The 24,326-nt window shown below is 48.8% G+C and overlaps 1 protein-coding gene across 1 annotated transcript in view; it reads left to right on the top strand.

The window, feature by feature from the left end:
• Myom1 (myomesin 1) overlaps positions 1-24,326 on the top strand; it is a 140,244-nt gene that overhangs the window by 65,498 nt on the left and 50,420 nt on the right. Inside the window, exons 12-19 of the mRNA XM_010638739.3 lie at positions 2,088-2,229; positions 3,170-3,369; positions 5,533-5,589; positions 9,762-9,886; positions 13,836-14,019; positions 14,389-14,563; positions 17,616-17,737; positions 20,757-20,953. Of these exons, the coding sequence (XP_010637041.1) occupies positions 2,088-2,229; positions 3,170-3,369; positions 5,533-5,589; positions 9,762-9,886; positions 13,836-14,019; positions 14,389-14,563; positions 17,616-17,737; positions 20,757-20,953 (1,202 nt within the window). The remainder of the gene's footprint in view (positions 1-2,087; positions 2,230-3,169; positions 3,370-5,532; positions 5,590-9,761; positions 9,887-13,835; positions 14,020-14,388; positions 14,564-17,615; positions 17,738-20,756; positions 20,954-24,326) is intronic.

Raw genomic sequence — 24,326 nt, 5'->3', positions numbered from 1 at the left:
TATATATATGGAGATGTATCAAGAAAAGTTTTTCATAGAGCTATATAGTAGGGCCCCATTTTATTTTTTAAAACAATCATTTTTGATAAATGTAGGGGGCGAATCAAGAAAGGCCTAGGCCAATATATTAATAGTAGTTATCTCCATGTTATGGAAGGAAAAGAGTCAAACGGTTTTGTCATTTATTGTACAACCATGCAAGATTTTTATAACGAAGGCAGTAGAATTACATCTTGACAAAAGTGAATAGTAGCCTGTGTCGGAGGTCAGACTGTAGAGAGCAGGCAGCCAACCTTTGATGCGATTAATTAAACCTAAAGTGCCGCTGCTTGGAGGGTGGCCAAGTGCTCAGTGCGCCTGCGCGGGGGTCTGCCCGGTGCCAGCGGCCGAGTCCTTGTGGTTTCCAGTGTTTTTTCCCGCTGCGTTGTACCTTCTTGGAGGAAGGAACGATCCTTGTTAACTTTGGTGTTAGCAACTAGAAGAGTAATGAACAAATAAACGAATGAATCACGAATGCCTGGGCACCTTGAAAGGTTGTCGCCCACCCCGTGCGTGGCGCGGTGCAAACAAATGCTACAAAGGTGCTGGCGGGCGGCTCCCTGGCGCCTCCTGTCGGCCGCCCGGGCTCCATACACAGGTGCGCAGCTGCACAGGTGAGGAAGCCTCCCCCAAGCAGCGGGGTCGCTGTGGCTCCGCTGCCGGCTCTGCAGAGGAACGGGGTCTGTGCACCCCGACGTTCAGCACCACTGCCTGGCGCATGAGGACCCCGCCTTCAGTGTCAGGCACAGGGATTAGTTCCATCTGAGAGTACACCTGCGGGAGAGATTTAGCTGGAGCCACTCCCCGCTGGTTTGTAGGGCATGGAACAGAATGTGCAAGATCCCAGTAAACTCAGTGGCCATGCATCCGTCATCCAGCACCCTGGGAGGCTGAGGCAGGAAGATTACAAACTCAAGTCTTTCCAGGGTAACTTAGTGATTTAGCAAGACCCTGTCTCAATATTTAAAAAATGTAATAAAAATAAAAAAGGAATGAGGAGGTAGCTCAGTGCAAAGGTTTGCTCTCTAGGATTACTGGGAAAAACCAGTAGTGTTGGGCCAGGGATGTAGCTCAGTGGCGCTGTACCTGCCCTGTAACTACAAGGTCCTGAGTTTGATCCCCAATACCAAAACCAAAAACAATAACGTTGAGCTTTTCACAGCTATTAAAGCTATTTAATTCACAAGTTGAAAAATATTTCTGCCCGTTATCTAACATCCCAGCAACCCATCAGCACTGCAACGTGTGGATCATAAGAAAAGACAGTGGCTGTCCAGTCAGCAAGGGTGTTCTCCTCCCCGTGCCCTGGTCTCTCCGCCAACCATGTGCGTGAGGGTCGGTCAGTGGCTGGCAGGAATTGGCAGCCAAGAACCCTCTGCTAGGGCCCTCTGCTCTGAAACTAATGGGTCCCCTTCCTCCCCTGCCGACAGCAGCCCAGATTCGCTGATGTAGCTGTGCAGACCCCGTTCATAAACAGCCACTGGGCTCTGTCCTTTGTTAGCCTGAGCTTTTCCTAAACGCAGATAAACTAGGCTCAGTTGCGGATGCAGCACCAGGCTTCTTTCCCTGAGCGTCTTCAGCTTGGGGGTGGAATTTGGTTAAATGCATGTTTCTTTTCTGCATCAAAGTGAGAGTGCCCAGCTAAGGGTGGCGAAGCTCCACGGTTCTCCCTCTGGACGCATCCAGGAGGTGGCAGAGGGCTCTCTGTCCTGCAGGAAGCCTTCCCGGCGTACCAGCAGCCTTGTACAGCCAATGCCCTGCGAGCAGACTGGCCGGCACGGCGCCTTACCCGGCAGCAGTTGCCAGCATTTCCAGCCCCTTTCCCTTGGGCACATTTGGGGCAGCAAAAGTCGCGGGCACTTCCGGAGCCCTTTGTCTTTTCTAAGGTAACGATCTTCCCTCTGAAGGGGAGAAGCACCTGCCGCTACGCGGGTAAACGCATCAGGAGATTCCAGGTTTGTTCGCCGAGCTGCCCGCTGTGTGCAGGGCCACAGCCTGCCAGCTAGCAGAGCGCGACTTGGGGTAACCGCACCCCTTTGTCTCCACAGATGCGGACGCCGAGATTGAAGGCGCCCCTGCCGCGCCCCTGGATGTGGCGAGCTTGGAGGCCAACAAAGACTACATCATCGTCTCCTGGAAGCAGCCGGCTGTGGATGGGGGGAGCCCCATCCTGGGCTACTTCATTGATAAGTTAGTGCCTCGTCCACCTGCACCCAGCACCCGACTCCCCCCGCTCCCCTGTCTCTCCCCACGCGCACATCCAGACACTCACATAGGTCTGCCTGCCTGTCCATGCACCCAGACTCCAAAGGTGGACCCATCACCGACCGGTAGAGTTAGGTTTGCACCCAGGTGGGTTAACCCCGACTTTATAGCACGAGGTACAGGTGTGCCCGTCGAGCTCGATACCCTCCTCAGAAACACTTCTTGTCGATTGTATACGACCTAGCTGGGTACGTGAAATGCTATGGGAGCGTCGGTTAGTGAAGGCCAATAGTGAAGGTTTGCACAGATCTTTTCTCACTCTCAGTGTCTGGCCTATCGGCCTCGGCGAACTTCCAAGTGATCTGTAAGCTTTGATGGGTGAGAGGGCCCTCGGGACTCTCTCTGCTTGTCGTCCATCTCACCTGTTAAAGAAACAAGCCTATCACAGCCGCCTCTTTGCCCTTCACCCTCGCGGAATGTAGTGACCATGCAGTAAGACAACATGGCGAGCTGTTTTCCAAACTACAGTGAGACCCTTTCAGGGGCCAAAATTCCAATAGCACTGCCATGTTAGAAAGAAAATGCCCCAGGAAGACAAAGAAAGGAATCACTGGTGGTAGATGAAAGGCATCAGATGTGGGGTCAGGGGAGTCCTCCCCCCAGGCCTCACCCACGTGAACATGTGGGTCCCCTTCCTGCTTTCTCTTCTTCCCCAAACTCCTTTGCTCAGCACATGGGACCCTCAGCCTCCTGCTTGCAAATCAGGACGGATCTGAGGCTTCTTTCTTCCCGTTAGGGTGATGTGCTGCATTGCGTGGGACCGGGCACCTGCTGTCTGAGAACTAGGGAGCCTGCTGTGTCGGGAGCCGGGGCTCCTACTGCAGAGGTCCGCGTGCAACATCCCTGTGCCTGCACTTTCCCTTAGGTGTGAGGTGGGCACGGATAGCTGGTCCCAGTGCAACGACACACCTGTGAAGTTCGCTCGCTTTCCAGTCACCGGATTAATAGAGGGCCGTTCCTATGTGTTCCGGGTTCGAGCTGTGAACAAAAACGGAATAGGCCTCCCCTCTCGAGTTTCTGAGCCCGTGGCTGCTCTGGATCCAGCAGAGAAAGCTAGACTTAAAAGTAAGCACTTTCCATTTTGTGGCACCCTCCCTTGTACTTCTTTACCTTTTGAAAATAACTGTGGCACAACCGGGTATGGTGGTGCACGCCTATAGTCCCAGCACTCAGAAGGCTGAGGCAGGAGGATTGCTGAGTTCGAGACCAGCCTGAGCTACATAGTAAGTTCCAGATCAGCCTCAACTACATAGTGAGACCCTGTCTCCAAAAAAAAAAACAAAAACTAAAACTAAAAAAAAAAACTGTGGCACACACCTGTGACCCCAGTTCTCTGGGAGGCTGAGTCAGGAGAATCTCAAGTTCGAACCCAGCCTGGGCAGTTTAGCAAGTTAGTGAGAGCTGGTCTTACAGTAACAAAGGTCTGAGAGTGCAGCTCAGTGCAAAAGCCCTGCACTCAATCCCTAGTATGGCAAAAACTAAAATGAAATAAACTAAAACAAATGCAGTGATCTTCTGTGCAAGGTTACGCCTCTCCCTTCCACTAGAGGGAGATGAGAACAAGAAATCCATCTCTGATTAGGAAGTCCTGGGGGAGGGTTTTCCTTGGTCGTCTTGCCCAGCCAGTCTCTTCAGGGCTTTGGGTAATCTTACTTCATTACATCTTATTTTTGATCTTACTCAGAAAAGTTTGCCTTGTTAATCTGGGTTACAGGCGCTGTGTGTGGTGGGAAATATGAAAATAAATAGCCCGAGAGCATTTTTATTCTCGTTAGCCCTGTGTTCCAAATGCGCTTCTGGCTCAAAGTGCATCCATCTCTTGCCTCTGAAATCTACTCCCTGAGCATTCACGTCTCCACACCAGCCATTTCTCTCTAGCAACACAGAAGCAGGCCTGCATGATATCTGATCTGAGCTTGAGATTCCACGTTAGACAATTTAGAATAATCTTTTCCTATACTGAGTCTCCAGGGTACATAAACGATGCCCTGCATTTTTCCCTGGAGCCTGTTGGGATCCCCACTAATAGGGACCACACAGTGACATTACAGGGCTTCAGGACGATGACATTTCAGTCTGTACCAGCTCTCCGCCTTACCCCTGATGTTACTTTAGGCCAGCAGGTCTTTGTGGAAGGGGGCGTCCTGCATGTGATAGGATGCTTTTGTCCCTTACATCTACCCACCAGGTGCCAGTAGCCTCACTCCCCCCGTGTGACCATCAAAACTGTCTCCAGACACTGCCAGATGTGCCCTGGGGTGGGGCAGAGCCACCCAGGTGCAGGATGACGGGTCTGTGCCACCTTTGCGGGTTGTTCTGTACCTTACTGTGCGCAGTAGCTACCCCAGAATTTAAGTATGATAATTCACCTTTCCCCGAACCCTGGTCCAATCGGCTCCTTGGTTCTTCTCAGGTCACTTTCCGCCAGCTGTCCTGCTCCTCTCCCTCTTCCCCAAATTCGCAGGCTCCACTCAGGGTTCCATTTGCTGCTCTCTTACAAATCCAACCACAGTATGATTTTGTTTGGGCTGGAAATAAATGATCTTTGCCATCTTTCCGCTTTTGCACAAACACTCGTGAAAAGCCCCCGTTACGCAGAAGCCGTGTTCTCCTTCTGGCTTGGATGGATCAGGGTGAATCTGCTCCTTGGCAGTAGACCTGTCTCTTCCATGTTCGCACTCCAGGCCTCAGCTGACCCCTCAGTAGATAGCACTTTGCAAGAATGGAACGGGGAGGGCAAGGAATGTAGCTCAGTGCTTCTGCCGCCTGCCTCGCAAGCACAAGGCCCAGAGTTCGAACCCTGGTACCCTAAAAAATGGAATGGGGAAAAATTTCTCTTCCTGAGCTTCGCGGTGGTGGGATCAACGCCCCTCTTCTTTTTCATCTTCATGGTGACAGACCACAACATGGGCCCCTTCATTCTCTGGAATGGCTCCCCCAGACACCCGCTGTCTCTTAAGCAGGGCCAGGAGAGCCCTCCTGAGTGGCACACACATGCAGGTGGCTCAGCTGGCCTGCGGAAGTCACCCTCAGCCCTGGCAGATTCTAGGCCCTGCAGACTTCCGGTCCCTTGAAGATGGGGCTGTGTCCCCCACCATGCCATCTGAGATGATGCACTAGGAAAATACCCAAAGTGAGCCAGGAACAAACCCACTTGTGACCAATCCAACGGTTTATCAATTTACCACCCTCGTGGACGTCTGTGAGCTTCTATTCGTCTCTCTTCAGGTCGCCCATCAGCACCCTGGACGGGACAGATCATTGTCACGGAAGAGGAGCCCTCAGGTAAGACCTCTGCTTTCCCCAGATGCCACTGCCGGTGAGCACGCTTTACTTAGGGCCCCCGGAAAGGCGAAGTGACTGATCAGGGTCACAGCTGGGCGCGGTGCGGAACACTTGCTCTACTGCTGAGCTGTTCCCCCAGGCCCCGGAGCGTCCTGTTTTCTTGTTGACGCTTTCCTGAGGGGCAGTTGTCACACAGTAACCTGTGGGTGTGGAAAATGTACAGTTGTTTGGGTGTTACTGGCGTGTACGCTCACGAAGCCATGACCGCGATCATCAGGACGAGCATCCCGAGCATCCCCACCACGCCTGATGTTCCCCGCGCCCCTCGCAGTTCCTCCTTCCCACTGCGCCTGTGGCCCCAGCCCTAGCTCATCTGCTTTCTGTTGCCACAGCTTGCATTGTCCATGATTTTGGCTTGTTTTTTGTTTTATCCTGGCTTTTTTAGTACCGGGGATCGAACTCGGGTCCTTGCGCTTGCGAGGCAGGCGGCACCACTGAGCTCAGTCCCCGGCCCTGTGCACGATTTGGGATAGAGGGACTCACACCCATCTTTGCCTGGTCCGCATCACTCAGCAGCATAATTATTCTGAGCTTCATCTGCGTCCCACCGGCACTTGTGAGATTCCAGTTGTTTCTCGACGTCACTAGTGTTTGCTTTGCTCGCCCTTTTTAACTTTAGCCACTCCGTGGGCTGATGGTATTTTGTGTGGGTTGGACTTGCATTTCCCTAATATTAGCTACTTTTTTTCGTGCTTACTCTTTTTGTGCCATTTGACATCTTGGTCACAATTGAGTGTTTTGCTGTCGTTTTTGGAAATGTCACAATATCAGAAATGGTAATGACATTTTTGCCTTTTTCTTCTATCAAAGAAAAAGCACTTTGTCTCTCACGATCCAATATAGCATTATGGGTAGGATTTTTTCAGATATATATATATATTTTTTAAACAGCATATCGCTCAGTAGTTCAGGCTGGCCTTGAACTCACTATGTAGCTCAGGCTTGCTTTGAACTTGTGCTGATCCTCCTGGTTCAGCCTCCCGAGTGCTGGGATCACAGGTGTGTGCCACCACCCCCAGCTCAGGGAGGGTTTTTATATCCATCATTTATCAGGTGTAGGGAAGGCTTTTCTAGTGCCAGCACTTGCTGAGATGTATATCATGAATGGATATCGGATTTTGTCAAATGCCTTTTCTGCATGTATTGAGATTGGATGATTTTTTCCTTTTCCGCTAACTTGGTGAATTATACTGATTTGACTTTAGATTATTAAACCAACCTTGTATTCCTAGGGCAAACCCCACTTTGTCACACTAAATTATTCTTTTCCTATATTGTTGGATTTCATTTCCTAAAAATTTTTAGGATTTTCGCAACTTTGTTATATATTATCCTTTTTAAATATTATTATTTGCTAAGCTTTTGTTAGAAATTTTTGTGCCTCTGTTCATTTAGAGGCAGTCTCATCTAGATATGTTCATTTAGATGAACCGACCTGGCACCTTGTACCCCATCGCAATGTCTTTCTGCTGAGAAACCTGCTTTTCGATCACTGTTAACATGGCACGTGCTCTCACATCCTTTACCTTCTTGTCTACATTTGTCCTTATTTAAACTGTCCTTCTTGTCAGCAGCGTGTAGTTGCTTCTGGTTTCTTATCCAGTTTGGCAGTCTTTGGCTTTAACTGAGATGTTTTATCCACTTACATCTCATGTGATTATTCTTATGGTTGGACTTAAATCTGCCATCTTATTATTTGTTTCTGTTTATCTATTTGTTTCCTTTTTCCTGTTTTTCTACTTTTTAAAGATTGAGTATATTTTATATTCTGCTTATCTGTGCTATGCCACTGACTATTATGTTTTTGGGCTTCAGTGGTTTAGAATTTGTTACTCAGCCTGTTTAGCTCAGTTGCAGTAGCACGCTGTGAACTTCGTAAGCAGCATCAGAACTTCCAGCTGTGGCGTCCCCTCCCCTCCCGCCCCTCCTAGCCTCAGGGCCATCACCATCCTACAGTTTATTCGATGCACACACATAACCCTGCATGAGACAATCACCATTGTTATGTCGGCTTTAATGTCATTGTGCTCTCTTGCAAAGAGATTGTTTATGTTTTTTTCCTTTTCATTTTTTTATAGATCCAGATTTCTGTTTGACAATATTTCCTTTCCACTTGATTCACTTTCTTTAACTCTCTTGTAGTGCAGGTCTACTGGTTGCAAATTCTTTTATGTATTATGTGTCTGGAACGGTTTCTGTTTCACTTTCATTTTTAAAATATACCTTCACTGAATACAGAATTCTAGATGACATCATTCTTTCTGTAGTTTAGAGAGCTTGGCTCATTGGGGCACAGATCCTCACTAAAGAATGACTGTTTTCATTCTTATTTTTGTTGCTAAGTGTGTAGTGTGTCTTTTTCTGTATCTGCTTCTAAAATTTTCTCTTTTTCACTCTTTAAAAATTTTGACTATAATGGGCACCTATCTCATTTTTTTTCATATGTATTTTTGTTTAGGGTCAACAATTTTCTCAGCTCTGTGGGTTTACAATTGTCATTAGATCTGGAAAATTTTCGGGATTATTTCTTTAAACATTTTCTCCAGTGCTCTTTTCTGTCCTCTCCACTTCAGGAAATCCCCTCATGGTCTGCTGAAACCACTTGAAACTGTCCCTCCGCTCACTGATGCTATGTGCATTCAAGGCTCACGCTCTGGAACACATGGGGCACATTGTTTGAGGCCTTTATATACTAATTGTATCTAGCAATTCACAGATGATACAGATTCTATCATCAGGGACATTTCTGGTTTTGTTTCTACTGATTGATGGGTTAATTTTCTTGCTTCCTTACATAATTGGTAATTTCTTTATTTCATGCCAGACACATTGAGTTTAATTTTCATGTTTCTAGAAATACCCTTCAGCTCTATCCCGAGGAAATCTGCCTTTGTTCCGCAGCACAGAGTGAGAGGGGAGAGACTCACGGGGAGGGGCCCTTGTGGACATTTTATGACTTACAGGTGTTTCAGTCAGCTTTCCCGTTCCGGGGACAAGGGACTTGATACAACTTTAAGGAGAGATTTATTTAGCTCGCGGTTTCAGGGAATGCGCTCTGTGGTCAGCTGGGTCAGTTCATGGTGGGCAGGAAGCAGAGAGCATGGGTCAGCGCCAGAGAGGAAGGGCCCGGAGTGAGACACGGTACCCAGGGTCACGCTGCCCTGGCCAGTCCAGACCCCCGGAGGTGTGCTTTCCTGCTCTCTTCTGTGCTTTAATCCAGTTCACCTGATGTAACACAATTGATGGTCACCAGGGGCCTTACCCTTAGGCATGTTCACAGGAGTTATGGATTGCCTAGTTCAAAACTGCAACGCACAGGAAGAATTTATGTACAGTTCTATGTCAGGCTTAAAAACGAATGCCAAAGGCTCAACTGCTCTTATCTGGCAGGAAGTGAGGACCTAGAAATACATGGGCACCAGGGCTCATGGTCAACCAAATGGCTTGAGGTTGGAGGGGGAACAGAAATATAAACTCTGCTGAAACTAAAAAGCACACAGCAGAGTCAGGAGAATATGTTGCAAGTGCCAGTATCATCGATCAAGAAACGAGTATTTGCTGTGTCTGGGAAGCTGGGTATGCTTTCCTACCAAGAGGGAGCTGAATGAGGAAACAGAGCCAGCCAGGTGTGGTGGCGCACGCCTGTAATCCCAGCAGTTGGGAGGCTGAGGCAGGAGGAGCCTGTGAGTTCGAGACCAGCTCTGGGCTACACAGTGAGTTCCAGAGCAGTGTGAACTGCATAGTGAGACGAGCCAGAGAAAATCACACTATTCCAGTCTGGCAGACCTGGAGGCAGAAGAGCCCGCCGCTCCTGAGGGCCCTCCTGCCTCAGCGTGCCTTTCCCAAGTCCTTCAGACACTCTCACACCCTGCACTCTGCTGTTTGGCTTCTCCCTTTATCGCCTCGACCGCACACAGTTCATAGACAACGACAGTGTCCGGCTCCCTGGCTCTGTCCGTAAACGCTCCAGGACAAGCGCGTGAGCACCGCAAGCCACGTCCGCACCCTGCGAGCCGAGCCGGGGCCCCTCTCCTCCGGGGGAGAGACACATCTGGCGCTGAGGGTCCCAGCCTACCCGGAATGTGTCCCTAACTTTCCCTGTTGTCTTTCAGCGGGCATTGTCCCCGGGCCGCCCACAGACCTCTCAGTCACTGAAGCCACCCGGAGCTACGTGGTGCTGAGCTGGAAGCCCCCTGGGCAGCGTGGCCATGAGGGCATTGCGTACTTTGTGGAGAAGGTAAGGCTCCAGAGTCCCCAGTGCCTAGAGACTTTTACAAAGCTGGGGCTAAGTTTCTGAGGACAGTGGAGTAAGGGAGCAGGGAGGGAGGGTGCCCTGATACTGCGCATTCTTACAGACTGGGAGCTCTCTCCTTAGGCGGCTTTGTACATCACCCAGAACTGTGCCTGACGGTTCAGGGGGCTTATGGAACCCCGAGACCCACTGAAGCCCACCAGGAGGGCCACAGACCCCAGATTACAACCCTTGTCAGCGGAGAAATGACCTGAGACTGTAGACTGCCAGGATGACGGTGTTTTCCAGAGACGCTCCCCGTGTCCCAGCTCTGTGGGCCGCTCTGTGTCTCCCCACCCTCACCCCTGAGTGGGAAGGAGAGGCTGTCAGCCCGGGCAGCGGGAGGGCAGAGGGGGAGACAGCAGCGAGCCCTCCAGGGCCCTGTGTCCAGGCGGGACAGTGGGGTTGGGGTGGCAAAGTGGCTGAGATACTGGCAGTTCTGTCCCCCAGCAGCTCACAGAGGGGCATTAGCGCATTAGGGCCCGCACACAGTGGAATGGGTGGGGATGGAGGTGGGTATTCGAGGAGAGCTGGTCCTGGCAGGTGGGAAGGAGCTGGGACCTGGCCAGCGCGTTGCGGAAAAGCAGATCCAGCTGCCTGGCGGGGACAGGAGAGCGCAAGGCAGGGCTTGGGTCTGGATGGCACAGAGGCCTGGAGAAGAATTCGCTCCAGATGAGGCCCGAGTCCGAGTCTGTTGTTAGGCAAGCTGCGACCAGCACACCCGGGGTGGGGGTGGCTCAGCGCTTCACCAGGATTTCACCCCAAGTGCTGGAAACAAACAAACACTGATTGGGGTATACCTGAGAAAAGCTCTGAGCTCATATTTCTGAAAACTTACATTTGTATGGGCGGTGAGGCACCAGTGTTTAAAATAATAAGTGGAACCAGTATTTGAACTTTTAATTTTTATTGTTATCAAATTATGATAGCAGGAAAACTTCTTTACATTTTACTTTTATAGAAAAATCACAGAAAGGGTCTTTTTTTGTTAACAGAAATATGGAGCTCAGTTGATTTTCTTCTTTTGTCTGGAGTGCTGTTCTGATCCATTTCGTAACACATGCCTACTCATCTTCCTTGGCGATTATTGCTAGAGAATAAATTTCCTAGGCATAGCAGTGCATGCCGGCTTCTGCCATGGAACAACACGAAACAAGATGCGGCATTCTTTGTGGCCTTTGTTTTTTCAAACACGAGGTTCTTGAGAAGATTCTCACAGAGCTGAAGCCCTGGGCGGGTGATTTCCCTTTATTTGCTGTTTTCTCTGCGGTGGGCAGCTGCTCGGTCTCGCAGCTGCACACGTGGCTTCTTTCTCATCCCCGAAATCGGCGACACTAAGTGCGTCACCCCTTCCACGTGCGACCTGGACATCCGCCAAATCAGTCTGGTTTTACCAAAATATTATCAGAAACGTGTATATGCTAGATATTAGCCACCGACTGTAACTTGAGCAGCATCCCGAGCTCTCTCTCTTTTTTAAGAGGGCAAAAATAGAGACACTGGCTTCCTGGCGGTGCAGCACACGCCCCAGCGCCTCCCTCGGAAGGGCTCCTGGGGAAAAGCTCCGAATAACCCCAGAATAATCACCATCTCCCACAGACGCGGCCCATGAGTCAAAGGCGGCAGCTGCGGAACATTTCCTCTGTCACGTAGGCCCCGGTTTCCTCCCAAAGCCCAATACCCAAAGCTACCAATTTGCTATGCATTGCAGTTCCGACCAAAATCCCCAAGCAGAAAGGTGGTGGCAGGTGGGGGCCCAGTTCGTCCGCTGAACCCCAGGGCGCCGGCACCCGAGCTTCTCACACGGGGGCGGCCCGCTCCTCCCGCGCTGGTTCCTCGCGTCCCACCTCCTGCGCTCAGCCTGCGCCCGCGCTTCCCTGAGGACCTTGTCACCTGGGCCTGGCGCGCAGAGAGCATGAAGCTGCCTGCCAGTCCCGCCGCGTCTGTGACCCCCGAAACGAGCGGGTGGGGGGTCTCCCAGGAATCAGATGGATCGGCTCCGAGTCCGCTGTGTCCTCCAGCCCAGCCTTCCGCTGGGCGTCTCGCGTCTGGAGCTCTTTGCCTCCTTCCCGCAGACATCCCGTCGGTGGAGACTCAGACTGCGGGAGCCAGGCGCTACTCCCCAGGCGCTTGATCCCTCGGTCACCCCGCTGGGGTCCACACTGCTATTTCCTTCGCGCCTGTTTTGCGTTTCCAGGCGTACAGTTCACCAGGGCTGCCCCGGAGGAAGGCCCCTAGATCTGAATGTGGGTGCTCTGACCTCGGGTCGTGAGCCCACACAGTGCTCGGAACCCTTCCCATTTCAGGCTCCTGGATCGGGGATGCTCCACGGTAAATGTAAGACCTAAGGCCTTGCTACCACTGCAAGGAGCTACACAGTAAGGTCGAAAGACCTTACCAACCGCTCCGAAGAGCTAACGGCGAGAATCACCCAGGAAGGAACGCCCCGGACTAGTTGGAAAACAGACTTTTATTAGTCTGGCCAGAAGGCACTCCCGGAGCCGAGTAGCTCAGGGAGGCACCAGCTCAGGGGCTTAGGCTGTTTTTTAAGGGGATAGGCAGGGTGGGGGTCTACAACAGATGCTTACAGAATGTCCCAGGGTTTTTAAAACATTCCTTCTGGGCACACAGGGAGTGAAACAACAATCATCTATTCACCCAGAACTACTAAGCAGTTCACCTGTTAATGTACTTCAATCACAGTGGAGACTAGGAATTTAAGATTACAAAGTTATGCAGTCCCACATGAAGACGAGGCACATTTCCCAAATCCCCCAAATTCAGAATTCTGCGACGCTTCTAGGCCCGAGCAGTTTGAGTATTTCGCCAGCCTGCCTTGCGTGTCTCCAAACCTGAATCCTCTCTGGAGACACGTGGAGCAGTGGAGAGGGTTCAAATTAGAAAGGCTTACAAAGTGCTCAAGGCAGGAAAAGACAGCTGTTATTTTTATCATGAAAATAGAAGTGACCATCTTTGTTTCAGTGTTCCCCCAGGGTAAAATAAGTTTAAATGAATCAAAGCTTTAACTGAGAAATTAAAGGTCCGGGAGAATTTCTCCCTCATTAAGCAGCGGATCCTACGCACACTGACACATTATCCTAAAAGACTCTGCACCGGACTTTAAGGGGTACCTTGTTAAAACGTACCCATTTTACAGATGATAGCCTGAGACCGAGAGCATGGTGGTTTTCCAAGTTACCCACACCTGGGACCAAACCTTACATCTTTGGGTACTTTCTACCATGCTGTATCTTGGAGATCATGCCAAGGAATGTATTAGTAGACTTAAAACACAAGTGTAGGTTTGCGGTACTTCCTAGCTGCTTTGTTTGTAGGAATTGTGTATAACATATCTGGATCATTTTCTAACCCTTTACTGCCCTTCCCTAACCCTTCTCCCCAATACCCCTCCCCCAAAAAAACATCTTTTTCTCTTTTATCTATCTTTACTGCTTTATTTATATTGTAGGCTTTTCATAGAAGAGAAACCATGCGGTATTTTAGTGTTTGTGTCTGACTTACTGTACCATGCACGGAATTGCCTAGAATTCCATGCCTCTTCCTGCCAATGACTTTGCTGTCTTTGTCCTTTATGGCTGAATAGTGTTCTGTTGAGTGTGTCTACCGGGTTTCTGCAGCCATCCGTCCGTGACAGGCAGAGCTCATCCCTTGTGATCCGCGGGGCTGTCAGTGCAGCGCGGTGCCCCGAGAGGTGGAGGTGTGGCCGGGGCGTGGATTTCCATCGCAGTTGTGCGGCGCCCGCACACAGGGCGGACGGGCTCCTTTCCCACGCAGCCTCTCCCGCATCCATCCGCTGTTCCCTGTGTCCCTGGTGACAGCCGCAGCTCCGCACCTCGGGCGACGCGCTCAGCGGGGTTCACTGTTCTCTCTGCAGTGCGACGCGGGGACGGAGAACTGGCAGCGGGTGAACACGGAGCTGCCGGTGAAGTCTCCTCGCTTCGCGCTGTTCGACCTGGCCGAGGCCAAGTCCTACCGCTTCCGCGTGCGCTGCTGCAACTCGGCGGGGGTGGGCGAGCCCTCGGAGGCCACGGAGGTGACCGTCGTCGGGGACAGACTCGGTGAGCGTCGGGCTGCGCGGCTGCGAGCTGCGTGCAAGCATTAGTGCTTCCGTTGCTTCACAGCGCTGATGTCCTCTCAGACGTCCGGTCGCTGTGCCTGGCCCATACGTTAAACAAGAACTGTGTCCGCTCGCAGACGGTAAACTTCCCCAGGGCTGGTGGGTGTGTTTTCCAAAATTCACAGATATATCTGGCTTATCGTTATCCTCTCACACTAACGCTTAAGAGTTTTCCTGCTTTGACAAATACATTATAAAAAGAACAGTGGTGTGTTTGATGTGATTATCTGTGTAACACTTTTATGTATGTTGGTGTGTACACGACAGGGTCATTGTTTTAAAGTTACCCGTCACCATCTCCTCTCCCCAGACCTCCCCGCGGCCCCTGGCAAAGTCATCCCGAGCAGGAATACGGACACCTCGGTGGTGGTTTCTTGGGAGGAGCCCAGAGACGCCGAGGAGCTGGTGGGGTACTACATCGAGGCCAGCGCCGTGGGCTCGGGCGTGTGGGAGCCCTGCAACAACAACCCCGTGCAGGGTGCTCGGTAAGGCAGCTGGGGGCCCAGGGGCGCGCACGCGGGCACACGTGTGCACCCACACTCACAGACACACTCACACACGCACTTGCGTGTGTGAGTTGCGGGCTGAGCGTGTAGAAAGCCGTCCGTACATCTCAGGAAGAGAAGCTCCAGGCGCTGACACTTAGAACAGAAAATGGTGACTATCCCAAGGGTCACTCTCTAGATCTTCTGTGACTCTGTTCCTTTCTGCTATTTCTTCCTTTCTCGCCCCTCTGTTCTGGTCTTTAACATGCAGTACGGTGCTAGATTCTGAAGACCTAATAAGCTCTGCCCAACATAAATGCCCAGGCATTTGAAATGGACAAAAACCGAAGTGTCAACGTTTTATAAATTCTGAACTTCAACACGATTAAGCCTAACGCTGGGCAGACATAAAATAACCCTCAAAGAAAGACTTTCCGGATATGCTGCCTCTTCACGACTGTTTTTGATGAGGGGAATGCCACATTCTTTTCTTGCTTTTACTGTAGTCTCAGGGTCTTGTGGCCATGCACACCAGCCGAAGTAGCCAGGAAGGACGGTACTAATGTCCCTGTCCTTTACCCGGGCCTCACGTAGGCTGAGCCTGCGACGCTGTCTTCTACACGGAATGGGCCATCTGGACATGAAAACTGTCGTGTCAGTGCTGTTGTCCTTCTCATCCTGATGAACATCTGGTGAAACCGGGACTCATTGTTTTTTTGGTTCTTTCTCATTGAGCTTATTGGTGCTTTTTAGGTACACAGTACAGTTACATTCATCATGGGGATCTTGTACCTCTACCTGACAGGTCTTGGTTCTCGCTTTTTCCCCATATCTCTGCCTTCCCTGCACCCCCTCCCCATTTACAAAGACTTTGTTTCCGTTTTTTCCTTTTCTCATATTTTTTCTTTTCGCTTACTTCCTTTGTCCTATCCTTTCCACTTCCCCCACACCCTCAGCCCTTTTCTTCCTGTTTCACATTGTCAGTTACACAATTTGAATCTTATTTACACTTTTAATTTTTCACACCAGAAAAACTATTCAGTATTTACACATGTGTGTCTTATTTATTTCACTTAAGAGTATGGCCTCAGTATACATCCATTTTCCTATGAATGACTGTAGTTTCTCATGCTTTTTGGCTGAGTAGTACTCCATTTTATTTTAAAAACCACATTTTCTTAATCTAGTCTCCAGTTGATGGGCAATTGGGCTGTTTCCAAGTTTTAGCTATTACAAACTGTGCTGCTATAAACATGGGTGCACATATATCACTGTGGTATGATTCTTTTAATTCTTTTGGAAAGATACCCAGAAGAGGAGTAGCTGGGTCAAATGGAACCTCTAATCCTAGTTCTTTGAGGTATCTCCATATTGATTTCCACAGTGGTTGCACCAGTCTGCACTCCCACCAACAATGGAGAAGGGTTCCTTTCTCCCCACAACCCCGCCAACGTTTGTTATTGGTTGATTTCTTGATAGCAGCCATTCTTTCTAGGGTAAGATGAAATCTCGGTGTTGTTTTCATCTGCATCTCTTGAATGACCAGTGATATTGAACATTTTTTCATATATTTATTTGCCACTTTTACTTCTTTCTCTGAGAAATATCTGTTCATTTCAGATGCCCACTTTTTATATATGTGCTGCTGAAGTGAGCCCCTTTTTGAATTGGGTCTTTAAATTTGGGGGCTGATTGTTTTGTGTTCTTTATATATTCTAGATAGTAGTCCTTTGTCTGAGGAGCAGCTGGTAAAAATTTTTTCCCACATTGTAGGTTGTCTCTTCACTCTGTTGGTGGTTTTTCTTGCTGTGTAGAAAGAAGCTTTTTAATAATATGCAATCCCAGTTGTTGATTCTTTGTGCTAAGTTCCTGTGCTTCTGAAGTTTGTTCATAAAGTCTTTTCCTATGCCAATGTCTTCAAGAGTTACACCTAATTTATCTTCCAGCAAGTTTAGTGTTTCTGTTTTAATATTTAGATCTTTAATCCACTTGGATTTTGGTTTAGTGCATGGTGAAGGTAGGGGTCTAGTTTTAATCTTTGGCAGGTTGAGATCCAGTTTTTCTAACATCATTTATTAAAAAGGCTATCTTTCCTCCACTGAGGATGGTTGGCTCCTTTGTCAAAGATGAGGTAGCTGAGTACATCTGGAGTTATTTCTGCATTTTCCAATCTGTTCCACTGATTCTCAGGTCTGTTTCTTTGCCAGTACCATGCTATTTTTATCACAGAGGCTTTGTAGTACAGTTTCAAGTTGGGGATTGTGATACCCCCTGACATGTCTCTGTTGCTTAGAATGGCTTTTGCTATTCTAGGTCTCTTCTGGTTCCAAATGAATTTTTTGAATATTTTCTCTAGTTCTGTGAAATATACTGTTGGAATTTCAATCAGGATTGCATTGAATCTGTATAGCAGTTTTGGTAGTGTGACCATTTTCACTATGTTGATTCTTCCTACCTAGGAGCAGAGAATATCTTTTCACTTTCTTATATCCTCTTCGATCTCTTTTTTCCAGAGTGCTGTAGTTTTTAGTGTAGAGGTCTTTTGCTTCTTTGATTAGATTGATTACTAGGTACTTCATTTTTTTGGATGCTATTGTGAAAAATGAAATAGCCTACTTATACACGAATAACAGACTCAATGAGAGAGAAATTAGGGAAACAATTCTTTTCACAGTAGACTTTTTGTTTTTTTCTTATTGTTTGTTTGTTTTGGTTTTTTGAGACAGGGTCTCACTCTGTACTTGAGACTGACCTGGAACTTACTATTTAGCCCAGGTTGGTCTTGAACTTGCAGCGATCCTCCTGCCTCAGCCTCCTGAGTGCTGGGATTACAGGCATGCGCCACCCCGCCTGGCTGACTTTTTGTTTTTTGACAGAGTTGAGGTTTAAAATTGCATACTTGCCTTCTTGTCTGAAACACGCGCGTTACCTAAACCACTTTACGTCCTTTTCTTCCTTTTGTGTGGGTTCCAAGTGTCCAGCCCGTAGGCTACAATCCTCCCCCAGTAACTTTCCTCCTGGGAGGGACTTTTGAAACTTTCCTCCTCTGTAGGTTCACGTGCCATGGCCTGACGACCGGCCAGAGCTACATTTTCCGGGTCAGAGCAGTGAACGCGGCTGGACTTAGTGACTTCTCCCAGGACTCAGAAGCTATCGAGGTCAAAGCTGCGATTGGTAAGTTCCTTACGCATGTGAGTGTTTCCAAGTCAGAAAGGAAGAGGCCGTCCGCTCCACGTGTTCTCCGTGAGGCTGACGTGGGCGACCATTTCCTGTGGCCGTCGGTGACACGGAACCTTCCATAGCTGCCATTTCTCAGGTCATCACTCGGCCAGACCCCAGACATCTGTAACCCTTAGGCTTCCCAGTCCAAGTCTCCTCAGAGGCTCCCGGGCTGTGACCCTCCGCTAACCGCTCAGCTGGGGGCGTGGAGGCCACCCGATCCCGTGACACGGACAACCCGGTCACCTGTAGCTGCATCTGGGCCGCGGCTTGACCTGTGTCACTAACAGTGTGTTGACCTGCTTCTCTCTCTCCCTCTAGCATCCACGCAAGTGTGTGCGCTTGGCTTACTAATATGTCTCATCTGCTTGCGAAGCAATGACAGAGTAAGACCAGAAATCAGTAATTATATGTATGGGCGCGATGTGCCTCCCAGGCTCAGGTAAAGGAGGGAAGGAAGCCAGGTGTGCAGAGGACAAAAGTTAAATTAGTGGTGTGCTCACGGGTGTGGGGAAAGGACAGTACAGGCCTGGTATGTGGGGGACACTGGGCTTGGTCCCTAGCACAAAAAAGGAGAGGGGGACGGAGGAGGAAAGGAAAGGAGAGAAAGAAGGAGGGTAGGGAGAGGAGAGAGGAGTGGGGAGCAGTGAGCACCCTGTTACTTTCTCACCTTCCCTGTAACATGGACGATCGCGGACGCGTCTCTCTGAGGTTGGGAGGTACAGGCAAGGCCTGTCATGGTAGCGGACGTAGTTCTGTTATATAAAGTCAGGATCTTTGATGTCGTGTCTCTTGTGCACTTTACGCTTCTTTTGCCAATTCCAGTGGATAATAGAGAGCATTTCTCCCAAGGAATGTCTGAGATTTGTTTTCTCTTGTGTGAGCTAAAAACCCTGTGGGTTCTACAAGTGGAAATGGTCCTGTTCCGTCTGTGGCTTTCTGTTCTCATTTCTGCTTTCCAGAATATGGAGAAGTCGAAATGCTCCCGGGTGTTACTTCTGGGAAGCGTATGTTTTCCCTCTTCTTATAGATCCAGCAGTCCCGCGGGGCCAGTGTTTTCTGTCTCTTTGGTCCCCAAGAGCACCGAGTGCCCTGTTGTTGTCTGGCGATTGCAGGGGGCGCAGTGTCTGCAGACGTGTGGCCCGACCTGCCCGCTGCTCCGGGGGGCTGTGCATGGAGCCTCCCCGAAAAGCTGCCCAAAAGATGCTTTGCCGGGTAGCAAACCTAACAAACCTGCACCGCCCAGCACCCCTCACTGCCTGGGCCACACAGAAGTACGTAAAGTAAGTGAAACAGTTGAGCAAGAGCCCAGCCCAGCGCCCCAGAAGGCAGCTCCCAAGGGGCAGAGTAAGTCTGAGCCCCTGGAAACGAAGGACGCCGTAGGGGAGGAGCAGGACAGCCAGGTCTCCATCTGTCTCCATCTGTGTCTTCACCCTCATCGTCCGGTCGCGTACTGCACTGTGCTCCCTTCCGTCCACGTCGGTTCTGAACGTTCGTGTGCTCAGCGCCCAGTTCTGAATGTTTCCATCTAGTGGTTGCTCACCGGTCTGTCTGGGGCTTGGCTGTCACACATTATTCCCCGGGCCGAACCATGATGGGGCATGGAGAAAAACTGGATTCAAAGGCCCTCTGTGGCCTTGTGTGGTCCCCAGGCAGACACACTGATGGCCTCGCTTGGCTGGGACACGAGGCAGGAAGGACACGGTCCCCGGGGCCTTGTGAGGCTCCTGGAAATGCCGCCTTCGGGTCACAGAGGAGCAGGGTCTCATCCAGAGGTGACACTGTGAGGGCCACCGTCACTGCCTTCCATTGCTCAGCCTTGGGTTTGAGGTGTTTTCCACACTTGATTCAAGTCACCATCTCCGTGAGTCCCCACAAATGTGGAACAGGGCGAGGTGGTCACCCAGAGCTGTGTTCTGTGACGTGCAGCCCACACCCCCACACACCACCAGCACTGATTCACTTACGGGCATCCTCCGTCCTCCATGAGCCAGGGGTGCTGGGCGGGAGACCACGCCTGTGGCTGATGCCATCCCGTGTTTTTCTTGCCAAGTGAAAACGAAGTGTAAATGCCTCGTGTCCCTCCCTGCCCCAGTCCAGCCCAACTTCTGTATCCGTCTCATTTAGAGCCTTTCTGCCTTCAGCTCAAGATGAAACTAGATATTCACACAGCTCATGCCAACAAGTACTGTGCAACAAAGAAAGGCTTTTCTTTCAATGCAGAGAATGAAGTAGGTTGGTGGGTGAGAGAGAAAGAGACAAATGCATTTTATTTTAAAAACATTATTCTGAGCTTCTTTGGGAATAAGGATGAGACAGTTTCTTTATTTCTTCATCCAAATAAATATTCAGAAAATTCTTTTCAATATCACTGCATATAGATTTCATTCCACCACCCTATCCCTCGTTTTGAAAACTACAATTGAATGAAGTAGTTGAATGAAAATTTGACCATCAAAGCTTGACACACATATAGGGCTCTTGAAGTATCCGTCCAGTGTCTTCCAGCTCAGCACTAATAAATACAGTGGCAGGTGTGTGGTGCTTTGTACTTCATGAACAACACCCAGCATCTCCCTGGACGTGTGACTGAGGTACTGCAGACCGAGAGGAAGTCACGTGAGAGGCGGTGCTTCACTTTTTACTCTCTTTTTAAAGGTAGCGTTTAGCTGAGCTCCGGAATGAGATGTTTTTCCTGAGTGCAGTCGGAACACAGATAATCATAAAGTCTCACAGGGCTGGGTGTGCCTGGATGGTGAGATGCTGGCGACCATTGGAGATATATGGAAACTCCAAATAAGCAACAGGGACAGACTGATAGACACGTTCCACTTTCCTCAGGAGGCCACGGCGCTGGTGCAGCTCCTGTTTCCATGTCCTGCCCGGCGACCTAGCGCCCTCATAGCTGGCTGCAGTCAGGTTTGGTCCTTGTAGACGCCGCTCTCTCGCTCACCATCTGTTTGTCTTGCGACAGCGGCGCCATCTGCACCCTGTGACATCACTTGTCTCGAAAGCTTTCGTGACTCGATGGTCCTGGGATGGAAGAAGCCGGATGAGAGCGGAGGAGCAGAGATCACCGGCTACTACGTGAGCTACCGGGAGGTGGCCGGTGGGGTGCCAGGCCCGTGGAGAGAAGCCAACGTCAAGGCGCTCAGCGAGGAGGCCTACAAGGTGAGCGGGGCCTCTGGCTCAGGCGGCCCGCGGACCAGGGTGTGCGACGCCCTTGTGGCACAGCTCCCTGTGGTGGCTCCGTGCCGGTCCTCACAGGGCCCTGTCTGTGTTGGTGTAACTTTTGTGGAAAGGACATGTGGGCAAATGCCAGTGGTTCTGCTCACCAGGCAGGATTTATGTTTTCTGATTCCCATGTATAAGCGTCATTCCTTGGAATACTAACTGTAAGACACACACGTATTTTGAAAAGTAACATTTCTTACAAAATATCTATACGCAACGTGGCACTGGCTCACAGTCCCAGGGTCCAAGTGCCTCTGGTCTTAACGGTCAGCGTTCCAATCACAGCTGACCAAGGGGCCCGGCTTCCACCCGGGACACCTCGTGCCTAGCGGGGCTCTGATGGCCACAAGGGACAGCTTCACAAGAGGCCCCTCTGCCTGGGCCCCGCCACTCAGCCCACCCCAGGGCACCGAAGGCCTCACGGCAGACACAGCTGGCTTCCTCCTCAGAGCATCCTCAGTGAGGCCCAAGTCCTCGCCTCCCAACACTCACAAAACCCCAGCCCAGGGGTTCCGAGCAGGGCAAGGCTGGGGTTCAGGGCCACAGTCTTTTAATTTAACAGATGAAATCTGCAACATCATACAATCCAGGAGTGCATAACGTAAAACTGTATCGTCTGTACCATTCTTCCGCACTAGCGCGTACAGCTCTGGCTCATTTTTCATCACCATACAGTGCTCCGAGCCTGACTGTATCACAGTGTACTCTTCATTCCACTACCGACGGCTAAGGAAGTGGGCCTTTTTGTATTTTTAGCCACACCGAAAAATGTAGTAGTGAACACTTCTGTGCACGACCGCAGACACACATGACCTCAGGCCCTTACTCAGGCAGAGGGTCTGCTTATCTTCCGTTTTACTAAGTGATCCTGCACTCTTTCTTGAAGGGCGTAGAATTCCCATTGCTCTACAGCCTGCTGACTTTGGCATATTCACCTACGCGTGGATTCAACCGTCTGGGTTCAAATGAATCTGAATATCTTTGCCCACTTTGATCTCCTCTTGTACAACTTGCCTGCTTAAGAGTTTTGCCCATTTTTCTAATGGCTTACTAATTGTAAGACATGATGAAAAGAACACAATTTTCACTTGAAACCTTGGGTGAACCAATTATGAACAAGGAGGACAGTTTTAAAGTTAATTTTAGCAGGGCATGGTGGAGCACGCCTGGAATCCCAGCACTAAGGAGGCTGAGGCAGGAGGATCGCTGTGAGTTTGAGGCCAGCCTTGGCTACATAGTGAGTTCATAGCCAGCCTGAAATAGACAATGAGACCCTGTCTCAGAAAATAAATAAATAACCTTCCTGTCCCTGAACGCGAATATTTCTCTTAATTTATTTTGACCCTTAAAGTCTCTCTAGTGGAAGCTTTCTAATTCTCTACAGAGGCTTGTACATCGCCTATCATTTATAGAAACACTATACATTTTGAGTATAGTAATTAGTATATTTCACATCTGTTTTCTGTTGCTGTTATAGGGAATTATAACTAATTTTATATATAAATTATGCAGTAATTGCTGGACATAGTTTTTTGCTAAATTTTCTTATAACTTTAATAAATTCCTTGTAAGTTCTCTATGTAATTTTCTCACTGTATAGTTATATAATCTGCAAATAAAGACAGTTTGCATCTTCATTTTAAATTTTTTTATCTTTTACCTCCTTTTCTTACCTTGTTTTTGGTCTCAGACCTTCAGTACAATGCTGAATTGAAATGGTGAAGTTGGTACTTCTAGACTTGATTCGTATCTTAAAGGAAAAACTCCCTAACATTTCACCTTTAAGTATTCTGCTTGCTCTAGTGTTTTGGGGGGCAGTATTATCTATTAAAGGAAGTTTCCTTCTATCTCAATTTGCCAGGAGTGAATTCAAATTGTTAAAAATTTTTCTTGTCTATTAAATGATTATATAATTTTCCCTTTAACCTTAACATAGTATATTCTAGTAATTGTTTAACATTAAAACAAACTTGCATTCCTTCTACATATCCAACTTACACACTGCACCGAATATATACATCCTGAAATACTGTTTTGATATATACCTGGGTTTTACTGCTAATTATTATTTAGGTTTTTGCTTCCATGTTCCCATGAGATTATTCTGAGGCTAGAATTAATGTGAAACAACATCTAACAAGGACAGGATAGGAAGGAGAACTCGCAGGATAATCTCACTTTTTGAAAAACAGCTTTCATAGCACAAAATTCTCTCATTTAAAATGTTGCCTCAGAGGGCTGGGGATGTAGCTTAGTGGTTCTGCTGCCTGCCTCACAAGCACAAGATCCTGAGTCTGACCCTTGCTACAAAAAAAAAAAAAAGTTGCCTCAGCTGGGCAAAGTGGCTCATGCCTGTAATCTTAGTACCACGGGAGGCTGAGGCAGGAGGACAGCAAGCTGAAGCCCAGCCTGGGAAAGTCAGTGATTTAGGGAGACCCTGTCTCAAATTTTAAAAAATAATAAATTTAAAGGGTCTGGTGTTCTAGCTCAGTGCAAAGGTCCTGGTTTCAGTCCCCAGTACACACACACACACACACACACACACACACACAGGAGTTCCCTGAAGTTACTGGACCTATGCAAAGTGACTGAAGCTAATAGTATGTTTAGCCTTGAAGTCTTTATTTTCTGTTACTGATGCAGATGACCTGGCTTCTTTTGGTCAGTGTTTGCATGGAATGTAGTTTTTCATCTTTTAACTTTTGGTCTTGCTTTTATGTGTCTCATTAAAATAGCACAGTTACATTTTTTTTTTCTAACTTGACAGTTTTTGTCATTTGGGACTATTTAATGTTCTACGGATTTTTTAAAATCGCCTCATTTTGTACCTTTTTGTGGAACTGGGGAGTGAACCCACGGTCTTTGCATTGAACTATATCCACTGCCTTTTAAATTTTTTTATCCTAAGACAAGATCATGCTGAGTTGCCCAGGCTGGCCTTGAACTTGCAATCCTGCCTTGGGCTTCCCAGAGCTGAGATTACAGGCATGCACCACCACACTCAGCTGTATCTTGCTCTTTCTCTTTGTTCTTCTTATGTGTTCATTTTCTGTCCTTTCTTGATTATTTTTGAATGGTTTCAAAAAACCATTTCATTTTCCCGTACACTGTCATAAAAACGTAGATTCTGCAATTCTTTGGTGTGTGTTAGTGCCCAAGAAAACCTAGAAACTAATGTTAATCCATGTTTTGTCCTTGTCTCAGAAACATAAATGCATTACAATAACCCACTTCCCTCCTTCTCAAGTTCATGTTACTGTGTATGTATGTGTGTCTTGGGCTCTTTTTTTTTTTTTTTTTTTTTTTTTTT

The sequence above is a fragment of the Fukomys damarensis genome, unplaced genomic scaffold (assembly GCF_012274545.1).
Source record: "Fukomys damarensis isolate Sample0158 unplaced genomic scaffold, DMR_v1.0_HiC HiC_scaffold_30, whole genome shotgun sequence".
Classification (NCBI taxonomy): Eukaryota; Metazoa; Chordata; class Mammalia; order Rodentia; family Bathyergidae; genus Fukomys; species Fukomys damarensis.
This window is presented reverse-complemented; position numbering and strand designations above follow the sequence as displayed.